This window comes from Micromys minutus, assembly GCF_963924665.1.
Source record: "Micromys minutus genome assembly, chromosome: 11".
NCBI classification, from domain to species: domain Eukaryota; kingdom Metazoa; phylum Chordata; class Mammalia; order Rodentia; family Muridae; genus Micromys; species Micromys minutus.
The window spans coordinates 40,585,147-40,601,913 of record NC_137980.1 but is presented as its reverse complement, the minus strand read 5'-3'; the positions used below and the strand labels follow the sequence as shown (position 1 = coordinate 40,601,913).

Here is a 16,767-nt window from a genome sequence, read left to right as displayed (position 1 = left end):
TCCTTCCCACAAGCCTTCCCACAACCCACAAGGGCTGGTGAGAGGTCTGTGATGGGGTTGTTTACATGGGATGGAAATGGTGGCTCTGAGACAAGGAATTCTTTGGGCTAACATCCCCTCCAAGAAGCAGAGTCAGAATTAAATTCTCCCCAATGTTCTCTCATCCCAAGTCAGCTAGGACTGGTAGTCATGATACTCTCAGGACTTAGTAGACAAGGGACAACATGGCCCTCAGCTGAGGATAGCACCAAACCCACCATTCAAGCCTAAACCCCAGAGACCTGCGGTACCTTCACCCGAGGGCGTTTATGGCTGGCAGGGCTCAGAACTTAAGAATGGCTGTCCTAGGTGGTTTACACATGGAGGGACCCTGGGTGACTGAGTTGGACTATGTTCTTAGCTCTTTCCCACCCTGCCACACCTGCTTTGGGGACAGGGAAGGGACACCCTGGAAAGGTAAGATGGCTCCACTACTGACAACTCTGGAGACCATGGCTCCTGAAGGTGGTACAGGATGGGGCCCCTAACCCAACACAGACCATTCTGAGCCTGGACCCCATCATGTGGGACCTAGTGGAAAGCCTCAAGGTGACAGCTCAGCCCTGGACTGGAAAGGACGGGACAGCCAGCCACAGGAGGCCTGCACGGGCAGAAAAGAGTTCCTCCGAGAAACTAGGCAAGAAGAAAAAAAAAAAATGCCTAGAAAGTGTCATGGCTCATCCGGAGCTACCATGTGTCCAAAATCCAATAGTACTGAAGGACACGGGAGACGTGGGGGAGGAGAGGACAGGGCTGCTGTAAAGGTCAGACCAGCTTGGCTAGGACAACAAGCTCTTGAGGAGCAGGCAGGATCACTTGGTTCCCCTGCACCCAGAGCTGGGGTGACCTTGTTGAGGACGGGGGCACAGCTGTTCTCACTTCCACAGAAGCTCCAGCTGCAGCTTGATGGTACCCAGCTCCGTGATATCCACCACCACAAGCTGGGGCCGGGCTGTGAAGAAGTCCGCGACGTCACACGTTACCGCGCCCACCACCATAGAGCCCAGGCCTCGAAGCTCCGTCACCTGGGCATGAGGGACAGGGCAGTCGTGTCTGAGCTCAGCACCCAGGCTCCAGGCCCCGCCCCGGGACCCTGCCCTACCTTGATCTCCAGGTTCTCATGCACTGTGGGCACAAAGACCCTCTCCTCCTCGTCCCAGGTCTGGCTGTCATCTGGTTCTATCCGGCCCTTCAGCCGCCACCGCTGACGGCCCAAGCGCATAAGCACCTGCAGGTGAGTCACAGAAAGAGGTGCAGAGGCAACCCCAGGGGAATCCACTCACTACCTGCCTAGAACCTCCCTCCCAGGCCTAAGGACCTGGCCCTCCCAGGACCTCCCTGGCTGTACCTCATACTGGTCTCCGGGACAGAGGCGCGCGTAGCCCACCAAGCCTGGAACACAGAAATGGGTTAGTCTCCCTCCCCTCCACCCCTGCCCAGGAACCATGGTGACCCAGGGGGTACGGGGATCTGACTGGACATTTGGTTTCAATGGTCAAGAGGGTGGAGATCGTACCATACCTCAGACATCAGTGACCCAACCTCCTGTCACAAATGCTGCCCTCTAGACCCTGAGACTCTGGCCACACTGCCCACCCTTGGCAGGCTCTCAGGGCACCTAGGAAGATCTGATACCAAGCACAGCATAGCCTGGCTTGGCGCTCACCTTTCATCTTGACATGGAACTCGCCCAGGTGACCTTCCAAGGCCCCCTCTATGAGGCACATGTCCTGCAAGGTCCACAATTGGATCAATCACTTGCCAGCCCCACCCTCTACCCAGGAGCCCAGAGCAAGGGCAGAGACGTGTGGCCCACCTCCAGGCACTCCTGCAAGCTTCGGCCCAGCTCCTGCAGGCTCTCGCGGGAGGCACGGCTCTGGGTGCCGTTGCTGAAGGCACGCTGCATGTTCGAGGCTCCATCTCGAAGACGCCACTGGATACAGTAGCCTTCATGGAGTTCATCCACCTGCAGCAGACATGCAGGAGCCTCACCAGCCCATGTCAGCCATCTGTCCCCACCCCATCCCCAGCCTTGCCGGTGTCCCTCATGGCTCTGAGCTCACCCACCTAGCACCCCAGCACCTAGGATCGCTCACACACATTTGAGCACAGTAGACCTAGTGAGTGACTATGTCACGCACTCTCTCTGCCCGAGTCCCAGCTGAGGAACAGAAAGTGAGCTGAGACAGCTGCCCACCCTGTGGGTCTGGGAGGAAGATGAGTTTATGAATATGTTTGCAAACTGACTATACTTTTAAAAAAAGCCTAAAGGAAGGTAAGAATGTGTGCACACGGCCTTAATCCCAGCACTCAGGAGGCAGAGGCAAACAGCTCTCTGTGAGTTCAAGTCCAGCCTGGTCTATATAGTGAGTTTCAGGATACCCAGGGTTACACAGTGAGACCCTGTCTCAAGAAGGAGGGGGAGGAGGGGGAAGGAGGAGGAGCAACAAGCCTAAGGGACTTGCTGGGGAACTGTGGCACATCCTTCCATTTTCCTGGCTACACAGGGACAGTTAGGGCCTTCCAAGACCAAGCTGTAAGACCTCTGTACCAACCAGTGACAGCCCGAAAGGCCCAGGGAGCGACACTGTCCACCTCAAGTCTCTGCACTATTCATGACCACCAAGCTCCCACTACACCTACATGATACCTACTACTTCCACATGACACCTACTATATCCACATCACACCCCCACAGTGCCTGTGACACCCCCACAGTGCCTGGTGACACCCCCATGGTGCCTGGTGACACCTCCATGGAGCCTGGCGATACCCCATGGTACCCAGTGACACCTGCATGGTGCCCAGGACATTACCATGGCTCCCCCCAACTCCTAAGAGATACCCACATAACTCCCTATGTTGTTCCCATCAACCCCTCCCCATAACACCCCACGATGCCCAAGCCACCCACCTTGCTGATGTGGAACTCCACCTTCCGGATGTGTCTCTCCACCAAGCGCATTTGCTTCTCCCAAAATAAGAAAAACTGCTTTAGAAGCGGCCAGGTTCCCACCACCTCACACCCTCCCCAGGATCAGGGTGCTGAGCTCAGGCCTCAGGGAGGCTTGCCTTGGGACTCAGTTTCTCTGCTTGTAACATAAGAGGAAGCTCAGGTGTTCTGCCCAGGTGAACCTGGGATGGAAGGCCACCCCAGTCTGGCTTACCCACCCTGGAGACCACACCCACCCTGGAGACCACACAGGGACATGGGCTCACCTTGTCCAGGTCATAGTAGAAGGCCTGCAGAGAAAAGGAGACTGTCAGTCTCAGAGACCTCTCACCACAGGGGACCTGACCTTCAAGGAAAAAGCCAATGTCTACAGCCTGCACCACGCATGGCCAAGGACACCCAGGGGAAAAACTAAATGCCTGCATTGTGGGCAAGCCAGTTCTAGGTCTGGCCCTACGTCCCTGTGTGTCCCAGGCAATTAATCAACCGCTCTGAACCTGTCTTCCTATGTAAAATAGGCATCAGTCATTGCAATGGCCAGACTGTCAACAGCCTGTATCTGGAATCACCTTAAAGACGATGGTGCCTGGGAAGGAGTTTCTAGATTTTGTCGACTGGGGTGAGAAGATGGACCCTAAATGAGTTTGGCGATGTCCCAGAGGTTGGGTTACTGGGCTACATAGCAAAGAAAAAACCAGCTAAATACCAATGTCCAACTCTTCCCTGCTTCCTAGCTGCAGCTGCAATGGGCTGCCTCGCCCTCTGGATGTCTTGCCTTGAGCCAAAGCTACAGCCTTTTCTCTCTAGGCTGTTTGTCCTGTCGCAAGGAGAGAAGCAGTAGGCACAGGATGGACTTCGAGATCACAGAAGTCAAAGTTCAGCTAAGAAATGAAGCTTTGGGCCAGCGGGATGGCTCATGGGTAAAGGTGACTGCTGCCAAGCCTGATGGCCCGAGTTCGATGTCTGGAACCCACAGTTGTCGTCTAACCTCCACAGGAGCACTGTGGCAGGTGCATACCTACTTTGCCTCCTCTCCTTCACATAAATAAATAAATAAATAAATAAATAAATAAATAAATAAATGTACCACATTAAAAATGGAGAGCTAGGAAGGAGTTAAGAGGTGTTCTAGGGCTGGAGAGGTGGCTCAGTGGTTAAGACCACTGACTGCTCCTAGGTTCAAATCCCAGCAACCACATGGTGGCTCACAACCATCTGTAATGAGATCTGATGCCCTCTTCTGGTGTGTCTGAAGACAGCTGCAGTGTACTCACATGCAGGAAATAAATAAATAAATCTTAAAAAAAAAAAAAATAGGTGTTCTAATTCAGGCTTCTTGGAAACCCACAAAAGCCTCCCTGTGGGGTTCAGGCACTCTGTCCTAGATGTGGGGTCTCCATCCTCCCCAACACCAGTGTGATCTAACATCAGGCATGGAGACTTCTGAGACAGGCCTCTTTATATGTTGTGTACTTGAGAGAACTTCTAGACCAAAGACAATAGAGCACGGCGTGGGAACAGCCCCTCCCCCTTGGGGTTAGGTGGTCCTAGGAATGGGTGAGGTCTTGGAGGTGCCTCTCCTCTCCCTCTGTGGCTCTCACTCAGTCGCCTACTGAGGGAGGCTTTACATACAGAGGCCTGCTTTCCCATGTGCCTGACACCCACACAAGACTGGGCTTTCCACCCCGCCCAACACCCTAGTCTTCCAAGTCAGTTGGATCTGGGACCCAGAGAGGACTGGTGCTACTTTGATATACAATCTGATGTTTTTCTCCCTTTCTGGGTTCGAATCCAGCCCATCCTGAAGTCTTTACACAAGCAAGGCTGAATCTGAAGGAGGGACATGGGGACACAGCTGGGAAGAAGTAGTCCAAAGCATGTGACAAGCCATACTAGCTTTGCTCCTGGTGTGTGAGCCAGGCAGGCTGGGTGACATTTCCCCCCAGGCAGCAGCTGGTGACATAAACTGATTTGAAGAGAGTCTAAGGAGACATGTGTGTCTCTGACTATCCAACTGCTGAAGCAATGGAGAACAGAGAAATGGAAACCTCTCAGGAACTGCATGCTGGGCCATGGAAAGGAACCGCAGTCTGATGTGAGGACCTGATTTCTCAAAAGATCTCACGGGCTTCTCCAGGATGACTGGAGCCCAGAGAGTGTGGTGGGCAGGCACATGCCTCCAGCCAGGACAACTTAGCTGTGCACAACTTTGGCCTCAATTTAAACTCTGACCTCACTCCAGGACCAGACTTTTGGGAGTGTCTCCTGGGTTCCCTTATTCCTGTTAACACATTGGCTAAGTCCCCCCTTTCTTCTTCCCACTTTTAATCTGGCTCTTCTGATGGACTTAGTATAGACAGGAGGCTGGACAGACCCCCAAATGAGGAGTGAGAGGGATCAGAGTGACTAGAGACAGGGACAAGGGATCCCTTGGTGGAGTGGCTGTCCCTAAGCAGGGAAAGCACAGGGCACATACTGATAACTTAAGCTTCTTACAAGGTCACAGGCTTAGAGCAAAAGAAGTTTTTGCTCGCCTGGAGATCAAATTTAACTGGGCATCCTGTCTTTGTGTTGTTTGGGTTGGTTGTTGATACACTGAGTGACAGACAACTCAGAGTCTGTGAGCCTACACTGGCCAGGGATGTCTGGCCTCAGATCACACCATGATGCCCGCAGAAAATCTGTCACTTTGGACATGTTCAGCTTGGGGAGGAGCAGGGCCTGTGACAGAGAAATGGCCACTTTCCTGAGTAACACGAACTGCCTGGTTCTGGTGTGTCTGATGGGCAAATCTGAGGTTCAGGACCACCAAGACGTACCTCTGCGGTCTGACAGCTCCTCCCAGAACCACGAAGAGGAAAGTTCTACCACAAATAAATACCACAGGTCTCTGGGTGGAGACCACTGACCCAACTTATGGCTGCCATGAGCCAAAAGCCATTTTTATCCCAGATACTCACCAGCCTGGAGCCCCTCTGGGTGTCCGTGTGGCGTCCACACAGATAGTCCAGTTCAGCCTGCTGCTCACACAGGTGTTCCCTGCAGGGGGTGGGGGGTTGAGCAGAATGTGGGAGTGGGCCAGCCCTCCCAGCATAAGGGAACTCTTCTGTTACCCCAGAACCCCACAAATCAGTCTAGCTGTTACTAGCATGTGATGAAGATGGTGATGTGGGTCCTTAAAGGCTAAGGAAGGCAAGGTGGATAGAAGAGGGAGGGGCAGGCCAGAGGCTGTGAAAACAGGCAGAAGGCTAACAGGGAAGAGAGAAGACAAGACCATGGAGGGGGGTGGGGGGAGGAGGAAGCAACCAGGAGGAGGGAGAAGAAAGGACTCAGAGAGAAGGAGGGAGAATCCAGGGGGAAGGAGGAGGAGGAGGGAGAACTCAGAGGGAGGGAGGAAGGGAAGGAAGGACCCAGAGGAAGGGAAGAGAGGGAGAGAAGACCCAGAGAGAGGGAGGAGGGAGGACCCGGAGGGACTCAGAGGGAGGGAGGACGGAGGACTCAGAGGGAGGGAAGACCCAGAGGGAAGGAGGAGGGAGGACCCAGAAGGAGGACTCAGAGGGAGGGAGGACGGAGGACTCAGAGGGAGGGAAGAGGGAGGATCCAGTCAAATGTTGAGCAGCGGAAGTAATGAAGACCACAGCTGAGGGTAAGTAGCACCTGGGAAGGGAAAGTCCCTGGAGTGATAGCCCAGGGCTAGGCTCACTCTGATGATGAACTCTGTCAGGGCAGCTAGCTGTCTGACCATACTAGCCTGGCTCTGCCCCTTCTCCCTGGTCCTGATAAGAGGGGACCCTCCAACCCAGATCCTAGGGAGCAGCAGAGAGCTTGTAGTGTCCTGGATGTCTCTGACAGGCATTAGGCTCTCCGACGCTGAGAGCCTCATCTAAGTTAGACTGAGAGTTTTTGAGAAACTTTCAGAGCACCTTCTGTCCTCCGTCTTCTTGGGTCAGGGTGCTCTCTGCTGTGACATCTGTATGTGGGAGATAACTCCAGAGGCCATGTAGGGCCAAGGTATGTCCTTCCTGCTATGACGGTTCCTGTCACTGGGACACAGTGACATGGTTCTCTCTGTCTCTCTCTCCCCTCTCTCAGTTTAATTATCAAGATCATCCCAGCAGAGGAAGGACCAAATGAGCTTGTTCATTTCGGTTCAGACATGTCCTGTGGGGACCAGACTCTCCTAGTTGGGACACCGGCGCCCCCTCCAGGCCACACATACCTCTACATCTATTCCTACTCTGAATAAACCCAAATCTCTGCTGCCTGCTGCTATTTTCACAGGTACCGCTCCCCTCTCTCCTTTCCACGCCCGTTCCTCCCCAGTCCGCTCCTGGCTCCTCTTCGCCCCTCACCACATGCAACAAGTCCACCATGAGTCTGCGGCTGTCACAGGATCCCAACCACCTCCTCACCACAGAACCTTCCATGGTTGTGTGATGAACAATGAAGGCCTCCCGCAGCTCCCCTGGCCCTGTACCATTGTCCCTTGAGCTAAGGTTCCTGCTCTCTGAGGCTTTGGGCCTTCCCATTATCTTCCTCCCCTGTGGCTGTGCCATGGCGGGGCTGCCCAGGGCCGTTTCTTTAAAACATGTTAAACTCCTTCCTGCCTCACCTGATTTCTCCACAGCACCTACACCACCTGACAGACTTCTCAATACCGCCGTGTGTCTATCTGTCTCCCACCAGGTTCAGTGCCACACAGAAGGGCTTTCTGGCTACCGTACTCCTTAAGCTCTAATAACTCATCATTTGTTCTTGCTTCTGCCCAGCTGATCATCAGTCCCAGGTCCAGGTTCCCCTGAGTGCCTGACCCGCGCCCCACCCCGATGCTGTGTGAGCTGAGATCTGAGATCAGAGCATAGGCTCCTACCCGGGGTCTCTGCATGTGCCCCCCCCCGTGCCATCCCCATGCCAGCCCCTGTAGATAGGATACCAGTCTCTGGAGGTGAGCACGGTGCTGTCAGCTTTGTCTTTCATATCATTGCCAGTCCCAGATCCCATGTGACAATCCACCTACCGTGAGACTGTCTAGCGGCTGACGTGGCAGATGTGACTACAGCAGCAGCCAGATGCCCTCCATGCCTCTCTGACAGACCCACCATCTCCACAAAGAGGGGGGAAGGGCACAAGGGGAAGAGCAGCTTCCCACTCACCTGAGGCCTCTCTTCAAAGCCTCAAAGATTTTCTTCACTTGCTGCGGCCGGGGCTCCAGACACAGCGAACCTTTGCGCAGTGTTCCGTAAGCCCTGGAGGACTTGGCTGGCAGCCGGGACCGCACAGAATTCCTGTTGATCGACTTTCTGTGGGAGGGGACAGAGAGTCAGGACAGCTGGCTGGGGTCCAGTTCCATCACCTTCGTGATGCATGGTCTTCAGAAAGTTGGGCTTCTTGAGGCCTCGGTTTTCTCATCTGAAAACGGAAGGCCTGGGTTTGACAATGAAGAGGACATCAAAAGCTCAGCATCACATATGAGTTTTCAGTGAGGATACAGGGAAGCAGCTGGACCCCATGAGTGGCATGCTCCGTGCAGGCAAAGCAGCAATGATGGGGCTGAATCCTAGCCCCGGGTTCCTGCAGGATGTACATAGAATCTCTGTGCACTGTGTAAAAGCACTTACCTGTTGATTAAATAAAAGCCTTTTGCCAATGAGCTCAGGCAGGAAATAGGAGGAGGAAGTTCAGAGAGAGAGAGAGAGATGTTCTGAGAAAGAGTCAGGCGTAGGAGATTCACCTGAACTCTGAGGAGACAGATGCCTGAAACTGAGAAGGTAACCAGCCATGTGCTACTCATAGAATAGAATAAATAATTGAATTATTGAGATGTGAGCTAGTTGGGGAACAGAGCCAAGGTACTAGCCTAGACATTTATATATGAAATATTACACTGACTGCTCTTCCAGAGGTTCTGAGTTCAAATCCCAGCAACCACATGATGGCTTACAACGATCTGTGATGGGATCTGATGCCCTCTTCTAGTGTGTCTAACGACAGCCACAGTGTGTGTGTGTGTGTGTGTGTGTGTGTGTATAAAATCTTTTTATATAAAATATCAAATCTCAGATTTATCATTTCAGGGAACTTAAGGGCAGGAAGGAAAAGGCCACAGTTACCGCAGGATGCAGGCCCTCCAGCTTCTCCTGTGGCCTTCCCTGAGGCACACTCCGCCTCCCCCCACCCCTGCTCTGCTTCTTCATTTGTGGTTTTAGAGAAAATGGCCTTGATGGTTAGTTGTAACTATCAAACTGACACCATGTATAAGCAATCACCTGGGAAGTGAGGACTTATCCAGTGGACATGCCTTGGGGGTGGGGTCATCTTGCTGGCCTTAATTGATATAGTGAAGTAAATGTGCCTTTCAGCCCTCATCAGACTGGGTGGTCCTCACTGTTCCAGCTTAGGGGCTATGATGTGACTGTGTCTAAAGCCAACACCCAGTTGGGTTTCTTAAAAGAAAGCCACTAGGCCTTCTCAGCAGCTCCATCCCCTCCAGGAGGCAGAAGCCAGGATGCTAGGAGCAAGGAGAGGCCATTGGCTGAGTAAAGTGAGGACCGAGAAGGGAAGAATGGGGCAGCCTAGAGGGAAGACCACACTAGCATTCGGACCCATCACTCATGGTTTCTGAACAGAAGAGATAAGAGCTCATTTGAGCTCCTGACTTCTTTACTCAAAGCAATTTCCCTGGTGCTAACACATGCCCTAAGCCTCCATCTGTCATCTGTAAAACGAGAAAGCTGAGACCCCCCCCCCACTTCCCCTGTTCTGTGACTGGTATAGGAAGGCTGGTCATTAGCAGGTGCTTTATACATGTGAGCTAACATGAACAGCTGCATCAAGTCATGTCTCTCCTGCACTGGCAATCCGGATAGTAGATGCTCATTTAACAGTGTGCTATCCCTAAGCAGGGAAGGCTAAGGCCACAGGGACTGGAGAACGAACATCAGGGTGGAGGGGCCAAGTCCCAAACCCTGCTCCAGGAACAGAAGGACCTGACAGGGTGTGGGGCACAGGGCACAGGGTGCAAGGCTTGGGTACAGGATGGTCACTCACTACAGAATGGTCATCTCAGATTGCAAACCCCTCCTCAACACGATGGACTTACAGGCCTTGAGGCTGCATTTCTGCTCCCTTCCCATCTGTGCTGCTGGCCCCCAGGCCACACCCAGGCCACAGCGAGCATTGCTGACCGCACGCTGTGTCCCTAAACAGCCCAGGAGCTCAAAGCCAACATGAGCAGATTAGTGAGATCCTACCTTAACAAAGACACAGCACGTCTCAAAAGACAAACCAATCCAAACAAAAAAAGATCGTCTCTTTGTCAGATAAATGCCCTCACATGGCAATCTGCCCCTGGGGTTCATTAGCTCTGGGCTTTTGGGAGTCACCTACACACTTAAGACATGGACTTTCTAATGTCTCTGGACTTGCTTACCTTCCTTCCTTTCTTTCTCTTTCTCTCTTTCTTTCTTTCCTTTCTTAGATAAGATCTCTCTGTATCACCAAGGCTGACCCCAAACTCAAACTCACAGCAATCCTCCTGCCTCAGCATCTCAAGTGTACTTTAAAAAGAACCAGAAACTCAGGGCTTGCCCATCACTGGGCATCCCTGGTGGTCCAGTCCCCCCTGGGGAGGTTCACAGGCCACAACTGGAGGCAAAGGATTGTGGGCTAGGGAACCAGGCAGAGGGGCGGGGCACAGGGACTTGGCTCTGCTCTTTCCTCAGCCCTGAGAAAAGCCACTAGGCTGGTTCCTGCTGGGTGAGATGCTGAGCATTCCACAGGTGGGAGACATGACAGAGACATGCAGCTTACTCAAGCTGTGTCTGCTTGTCACCTTATTTTGGGACCAACCCACACCCCAAGTCCCTGAAACACCACAACAACCCACTCTGACCCTGGGCGGGGGGGGGGGGGTGGAGGCTTTGCCCGTACTCAGTCCCTGTATTCAAACCTCAGCCCCATAGCTCCCATAGTGGCCTTTAACCCCCTCTGCCTCAGTTTCCCCTAACGAAGCTTGCCCCTTGACTGGTCTTGACAGTCAATCGGCAGATGCTGGTAGGAATCCCGGCTATACAGCAACCACCATTTCAGGAGCTAGGGCAGAACAGAGAAGCGACCAAGAGACACCTGCCCTGGGAGATACAGGCCAGCTGGTACAGTCAGTGTCTGGCTCTCCCAACACCAAGCTGTGTGGCCCTGGGCAAATGATGGAGGTTCTGTGGATTGCAATTGTCTCTCTGTGAAATGGGGTCCAGGGCCGGGAAACAGCAGGGACTATGAGCCTGTTGAAGCTGGAGAGAAGTTTAGAACAAGCCTGTCAGGTAGGACCCGATGCTGGGAAAGAGAACAAAGTGGGCAGAGAGGGGCGCTGGCTCCCCTGCAGTGACTGGGAAAGGGCATGTCACCATTGCCCAGCCCCTGAAGCTGATGCTCACACAGAGCTATAGTAAAGTGACTTTCAAAAGCCCCCCTCCCCCCCCCACTCCCCCGAGGCCACATCACCCACCTCTTGGACCGGGCCCTCCACAAAGTTGCCATCTCGGGCACGGGACAGGCAACACTGCACACAAAGGGCCAGGTAGGTTCTGACAGGCGCGAGTCCAGGCAGCCAGAGAGGTGGCTCTGGGTGGAGCTGCAGCTTCCTTCAGGGGTTCACGGTCCCCAACCATGTGCCCCTCAGCCCGCCCCTTCCCTCTGCCTCTCCCTGGGCTCCGGAGGCTCTGAGCCCAGCTCTGTCACTGAGCCTCTGAGGGCAGTGGCTCCGATGGCTGGCAGGGTGAAATGAGGCACGTGCTGCGTGGCTGGTGTCATGGGCTGGGAGCAGCTCTGGAGGTGGATGTGTCACCAGCCCCATGAGGGCTCAGTAAATATTAAACAGCCCCAGGCCTGCCAGACAGGCTTCCAGGCACGTGCAGCCTGGCGTCCGGTGTTCACAGGCTGTACACGCCATGACTGTCCTCAGCCTCGCTCTGACTGTGCCTGAACAGGGTCTGCAGCAGACAGGGCCCTGCGCACATGCTGAACCTGCCCCAGCCTCCAGGCAGGGTAGTAGTCCCTAAACCGACTGCATAGATTTCTACACATCAGCGAGGCTGGCCGTGGTCCTGCCCCATGATGGAGGGCAAGCACAGCTTCACCATTCCAAGGCTCAACTACGTGTGCTTCCAACCCTCATCCCAACTTTACTCCATGGCTCTTTGAGTCTGTGCCCAGGAACTGTCTAAGAACCAAGCTTAATGACCTGCCCTCATTCCTGGCTCCACAGTCACCTCCCTGACAGCCCTGGATGCCTGTCAATGGGAACTACTTGGTCAGGTCACCGTCATCACCCCTTCTTCCCCCAACCTGGCTTTATTATGGTAATCGATTACATCCTAGTACTAAATTCTATCAGATAACTTCCCCAAGTAAATTCTGTATCTGCGGGGTAGAAAGCCCTGGCTAGCCCAAGAGCCAGGATGGAGCAAGATGGTGTGCCCCACCCTGAGTGGAGCCCTGCTAGGTCATTTTGTGTCACCCACCCTGGTGCAGGTCTCTTACCTCTGTATCTCTACCTGGTGAGCAATGTGGAATAAGGGGCAGAGCTGAGGCCTGAAGCCAAGGGAGATGGACAGAGGCAGGAAGTTAAAAACAGTGATGCAGGGGCTAGAGAGACCACTCTCGGCAGGTAAGAGCACTGGCTGCTCTTGTGGAAGACCCGAGTCTGATTCCCAGCACCCAAGTGGCCGCTCAAATCTGGAACTTCAGTTCCAGGGGATCCAGCGCCCTCTTCTGGCCTCTGTGGGCACTGCATGCTTATTGTTCACACACACACATGCAGACAAAATTTTAAAAAATAAATCTAAAACAAACAAAACTCCCAACCATGCCTCTTCCCTAGTGCTACAGGTAAGCTTCCCCATCTTAGACAGGGGACTTGCCCAGGCTGAGGCTGGGTGGGGGGACACTCAGGAACTCAAGAGTAGCTAAGACCTAGCAATCTCTAGCAAGCCCAAGCAGGTCTGGAGAACGAGTTGGGGAATCCTTTGAAACTTTTTGGACAGAAGTCCTGATGGGGCTTGAGGGGATACATCCCATAGATACAGGGTGTTCTGAGGCCCAAAAGCAGCAGAGAGGAAATGTAACCTGTGTGCATCACCAATGGTTAGAAAGCATTTGTCTGTCACAGGAGCCAAGCACCAGCCTCGCGGTGGGCAGCAGCCCCTCCTCTCCTACTGAGCACACAGAGCCCTCTGTGCCTCAGTGGATCAGCTGAGAGATGGTCCCAGGCTGTGCTCCTTGGCCGGCTTACACACAGACCCCAGGGTGGAACCATGCCCAGCAACATTTATGCAGTGTCTACTATATGCCTTCCTCACGGTGGCACCAATCTCTCCAAAGCCAGTGACTACAGCCAATCACCATGGGATTTTGGCCAAACTCTCACCCATCCAGAACTTCCTCTTAAGCCTTCGCTGGTCCCTAATACTGAGGACAAGCCCCCCACAGTGTTCCCTGTAGCTCTGACCATGGCCCATGTGTCTCCACAGCCTGCTTGCTGCTCCTCATTACCTCGGGACCTTTGCACTTGCTGTCTTCCCCCCCCCATTCTCCATCACCACCATCAGCTTCTGCTGAATGAAGCCACTGCACCGCAGGCCCTCGGGAAGGCGCCACCCCCACCCTGCACCCTGTTCTGGGTCCAACATAGCACCAGCCATGGCCGAGTTGACTTGCTATTGTTTGCTTTCGTTCCCCTGATGGAGACCCAAGCAGGGCAGGGCCTGGGTCTCTGTCCACAGATGTCTGCCGAGGAAGGAGGGTTCCTGAGAGACAGGCATTTCAGCTCTGGTAGTACACTCCTCTGGGCAGAGTTCAAATGGGGCAGGCCAGGGGCAGAGGGCGGCCTGCCAACAGCCTTACAGGGCTGGGTGGACGCAAGGTGCCCATGGGCATGGGGTCCCCCACCCCCACCCAGGACATGCTGTGACAGCAGGAACTGGCCAGGGAATCTGCTGGGACACAAGGCATGTGCGAGGACCTGGAAGACCAAGGCCAAAGTAATTGGAGCACAGGGTGAGCTAATCCAGGACCACTGAATGGCCTGGCGGCAGGAGTGGTCACGGAGGTCTCTGAGCACAAGCACGGTGTGGTGTGTGACACTTGGAGACTGGTTGTCGATCAGCTGACTGACCAGCTAGGCTCTGCACCGATCTGTGCCGGTGCTGGGTGGGGCCTTTGGCTTTGGCATTTCCAGACTACCATCCAGGAGGTGGCTTCCAGGGCCTTGTTCAGGACACAACTAGGATAACAGGCCCTGGGGTGGTGGCCTCATCAGGACAGGAGGGAACATGAGGTGGAGTGGCAGGCAGAACCTAGTCCTCTTGGTCCATGTGACCCAGGCAGCTACTCCTCGTCAGAAAGCCACACACCCCCAGTGCCCTGGGTCAGCAGAAAGCCACACCCCTCCCATGTTCACGAGAGGAAACCTGTGCTCTGAGAGGTGAAGTCACTAGCCTCAGGTCACAGAGCCAGGACAGGAGGCCCCGTGTCCAAGCGACTAAACAGGAAGAACATTCCTTTCTACCTCACCCCAAGGAGGCTATGGTCGACTGAGAAGACATTTTGCTGTGTGCCCCTGGATGAGTGGCACACATCTCTGAGCCTGTTTTCTGATTGGCCGGTGGTGACAAACTCAGCAAACAGCCTGACTATGGAAGCCTTTAAGGCGGTGCAGATCAGGCCGGCGGGAAATGACAGCTTCTTACAGGCACAACACATACCCTGCATAGTTTGATGTCCCAGGCTGCTGGCTGGACTCTGTTGCCCCATGCCCCCATCCCCATGACACTTACGAGACCCTTCGGCTTTGTGCATTGCTGAAGCCGGCGAAGGAGGCGCTGCGGCCCACGGTCCCCACAGCTCCGGCTTCCCCGGGAGACAGGAAGCGCAACCGTACAGACATGGCTGTCACCTGAGAGGAGAGGACAGGAAAGTTAGCACGACTGGACAGTCTGCAACAGCGCCCAGAGCATACCGGTCCTGCTTCCACTCACCCAAGAGCAGGCTGGCATGAGGTGGGGGGACGTGGGGTAGCCTGGGGCAAATGGGGTAGCCTGGGGCGTGTCACTTGTGGGGTTCAAAGCCAGGCCTGTTTATCCTAATGTGGAGCCCAGTTTCACTAGTGCCTGCTCTCTCCTCCCCTGCTGTGCCTGCTTCTACAGAGCCAGCACTGAGCAACTACTGGATACAAACTCTCGACTGCACACAGTGCACCAGATGAGACAGCATGGGCAAAGGCCCTGTGGCACCAGACGACCAGCTCTGACCCAGAAACAAAGAAGGGCTGCAGCTCCTGGCAGAACCGAAGAGGCCACAGAACACCGGTCCCCAGAGAGTCAGGTTCCCCAGGAGGACTTTGGCTTCCTACTGGACAGAGGTAGCTGGGAGCCACTGCCTTGAAGCAGCAGTGACATTGAGGGCCGCTGTGGCCCTGGGCCCACTGTCTGTCTCGGATACCAGGCTGTAATGAGGCCAGCCCACAGAGCCCTGGCTGGCTTCTCTTTTTTCCAAACCATCTCCGGGATGGAAAAATGCCCCCTGCATCCCTGGGGATCACAGCACTTTGAGCTGGATCTTCCAGCACAGTCGGAAACTTCTTCATATCTAACCTAAATCTCTGCTGCTGCTGCTGCTGCTTCATACTTTGCTCCTTAGCCAGGGAGGTGCCAGCCTAAGGATTCCAGGGACCCTACTGCACACACACCAGCCACAGACATCTCTATCCACGGGGGCTCCTGCACTGTACGGGAACCCTGCCCCCACTCCGTCTCTTTCACCTCCAAACCTTGGTTCACGCTAGGGCGTCTGCCCACCGCTCCCGAGACTGCCCAATGTTGCATCTGCTTTAGAGTCTGTCCGGGGCCCACGGGCCCACGCTGTACCTCTGCCCTCCCGTGCACTTCTCCAAACCTTTCCCGTCTGTCTCCTACCCTACGGCACCACCCCACAACACAGCGTTCAGGAAAGTATAGGAAGCACAGGGCCCCAATCAGAACCTCACTCTGGGCCTCCATGGTCTCAGCTGTAAAATGGGCTCAGTGGTTGTCAGAGGGACCAAGAACAAGACTTGCTAGGAGTTACCTGGGTACAAGGGTGTGTACTGTGCGTGTGTGTGCACACGGTGACTGGGGTGAGGGGTGTTAGATGCATTGTGCAACTGACTCAGGGACCAGAGCCCTAAAAGTAATAAGGTCTATAAAAGTAACTTGCTCTAACGAGGAAGACAGTCAGTGTCTGCTGAGGGCGCTGTGCTTCCTGCACACAGATGGGTAAACTGAGGCAATGTGAGCTATGAAGCCCGATGATAAACATAAGATACAGTTTCTCATTCAATCCACACTGTCTTCCAAGGAATAGGAGCAACTGATGGCTAAACTCCACAAATGGGGAAACTGAGGCTTGGAGACATAGCTAGGACCCTCTGTGGACCCTAGTGGAGAAGCCACAAAGCCAGCTTGGAGCCTCGAAGAGTAGGTATCTCACCAAGCCCCCAAGTATCATCACTGGAGACATGGCACCCCATACACACCGGAGAAGAACCCCCAGCCCCTGCCGTTGGCTTGTGTCAGCTCAGGGAGGCGTTTGAGCTGCTGGCATCTCCTTCCTGGGCTCAGTAAGCTGCAGTGGAAATCACGAACACTCCCGCCTGGGCTGTCCCCACTCAACTAACTGTCACCAACCCACCAAGGATCTTCCTGCCCTCAGCCCAGCCCAGGATGCCTGCCGCCTTCTCCCAC

General features: G+C 54.4%; 1 protein-coding gene across 1 annotated transcript in view; it reads right to left on the bottom strand.

The window, feature by feature from the left end:
- RIPOR3 (RIPOR family member 3) overlaps positions 1-16,767 on the bottom strand; it is a 64,050-nt gene that overhangs the window by 9,624 nt on the left and 37,659 nt on the right. The window contains exons 2-11 of the mRNA XM_080925335.1: positions 14,824-14,942; positions 8,146-8,292; positions 5,953-6,031; positions 3,259-3,282; positions 2,954-3,007; positions 1,856-2,005; positions 1,706-1,769; positions 1,388-1,431; positions 1,142-1,267; positions 919-1,064 (exon numbers count right to left, since the gene is read on the bottom strand). Of these exons, the coding sequence (XP_080781461.1) occupies positions 919-1,064; positions 1,142-1,267; positions 1,388-1,431; positions 1,706-1,769; positions 1,856-2,005; positions 2,954-3,007; positions 3,259-3,282; positions 5,953-6,031; positions 8,146-8,292; positions 14,824-14,933 (944 nt within the window). The 5' untranslated portion in view covers positions 14,934-14,942. The remainder of the gene's footprint in view (positions 1-918; positions 1,065-1,141; positions 1,268-1,387; positions 1,432-1,705; positions 1,770-1,855; positions 2,006-2,953; positions 3,008-3,258; positions 3,283-5,952; positions 6,032-8,145; positions 8,293-14,823; positions 14,943-16,767) is intronic.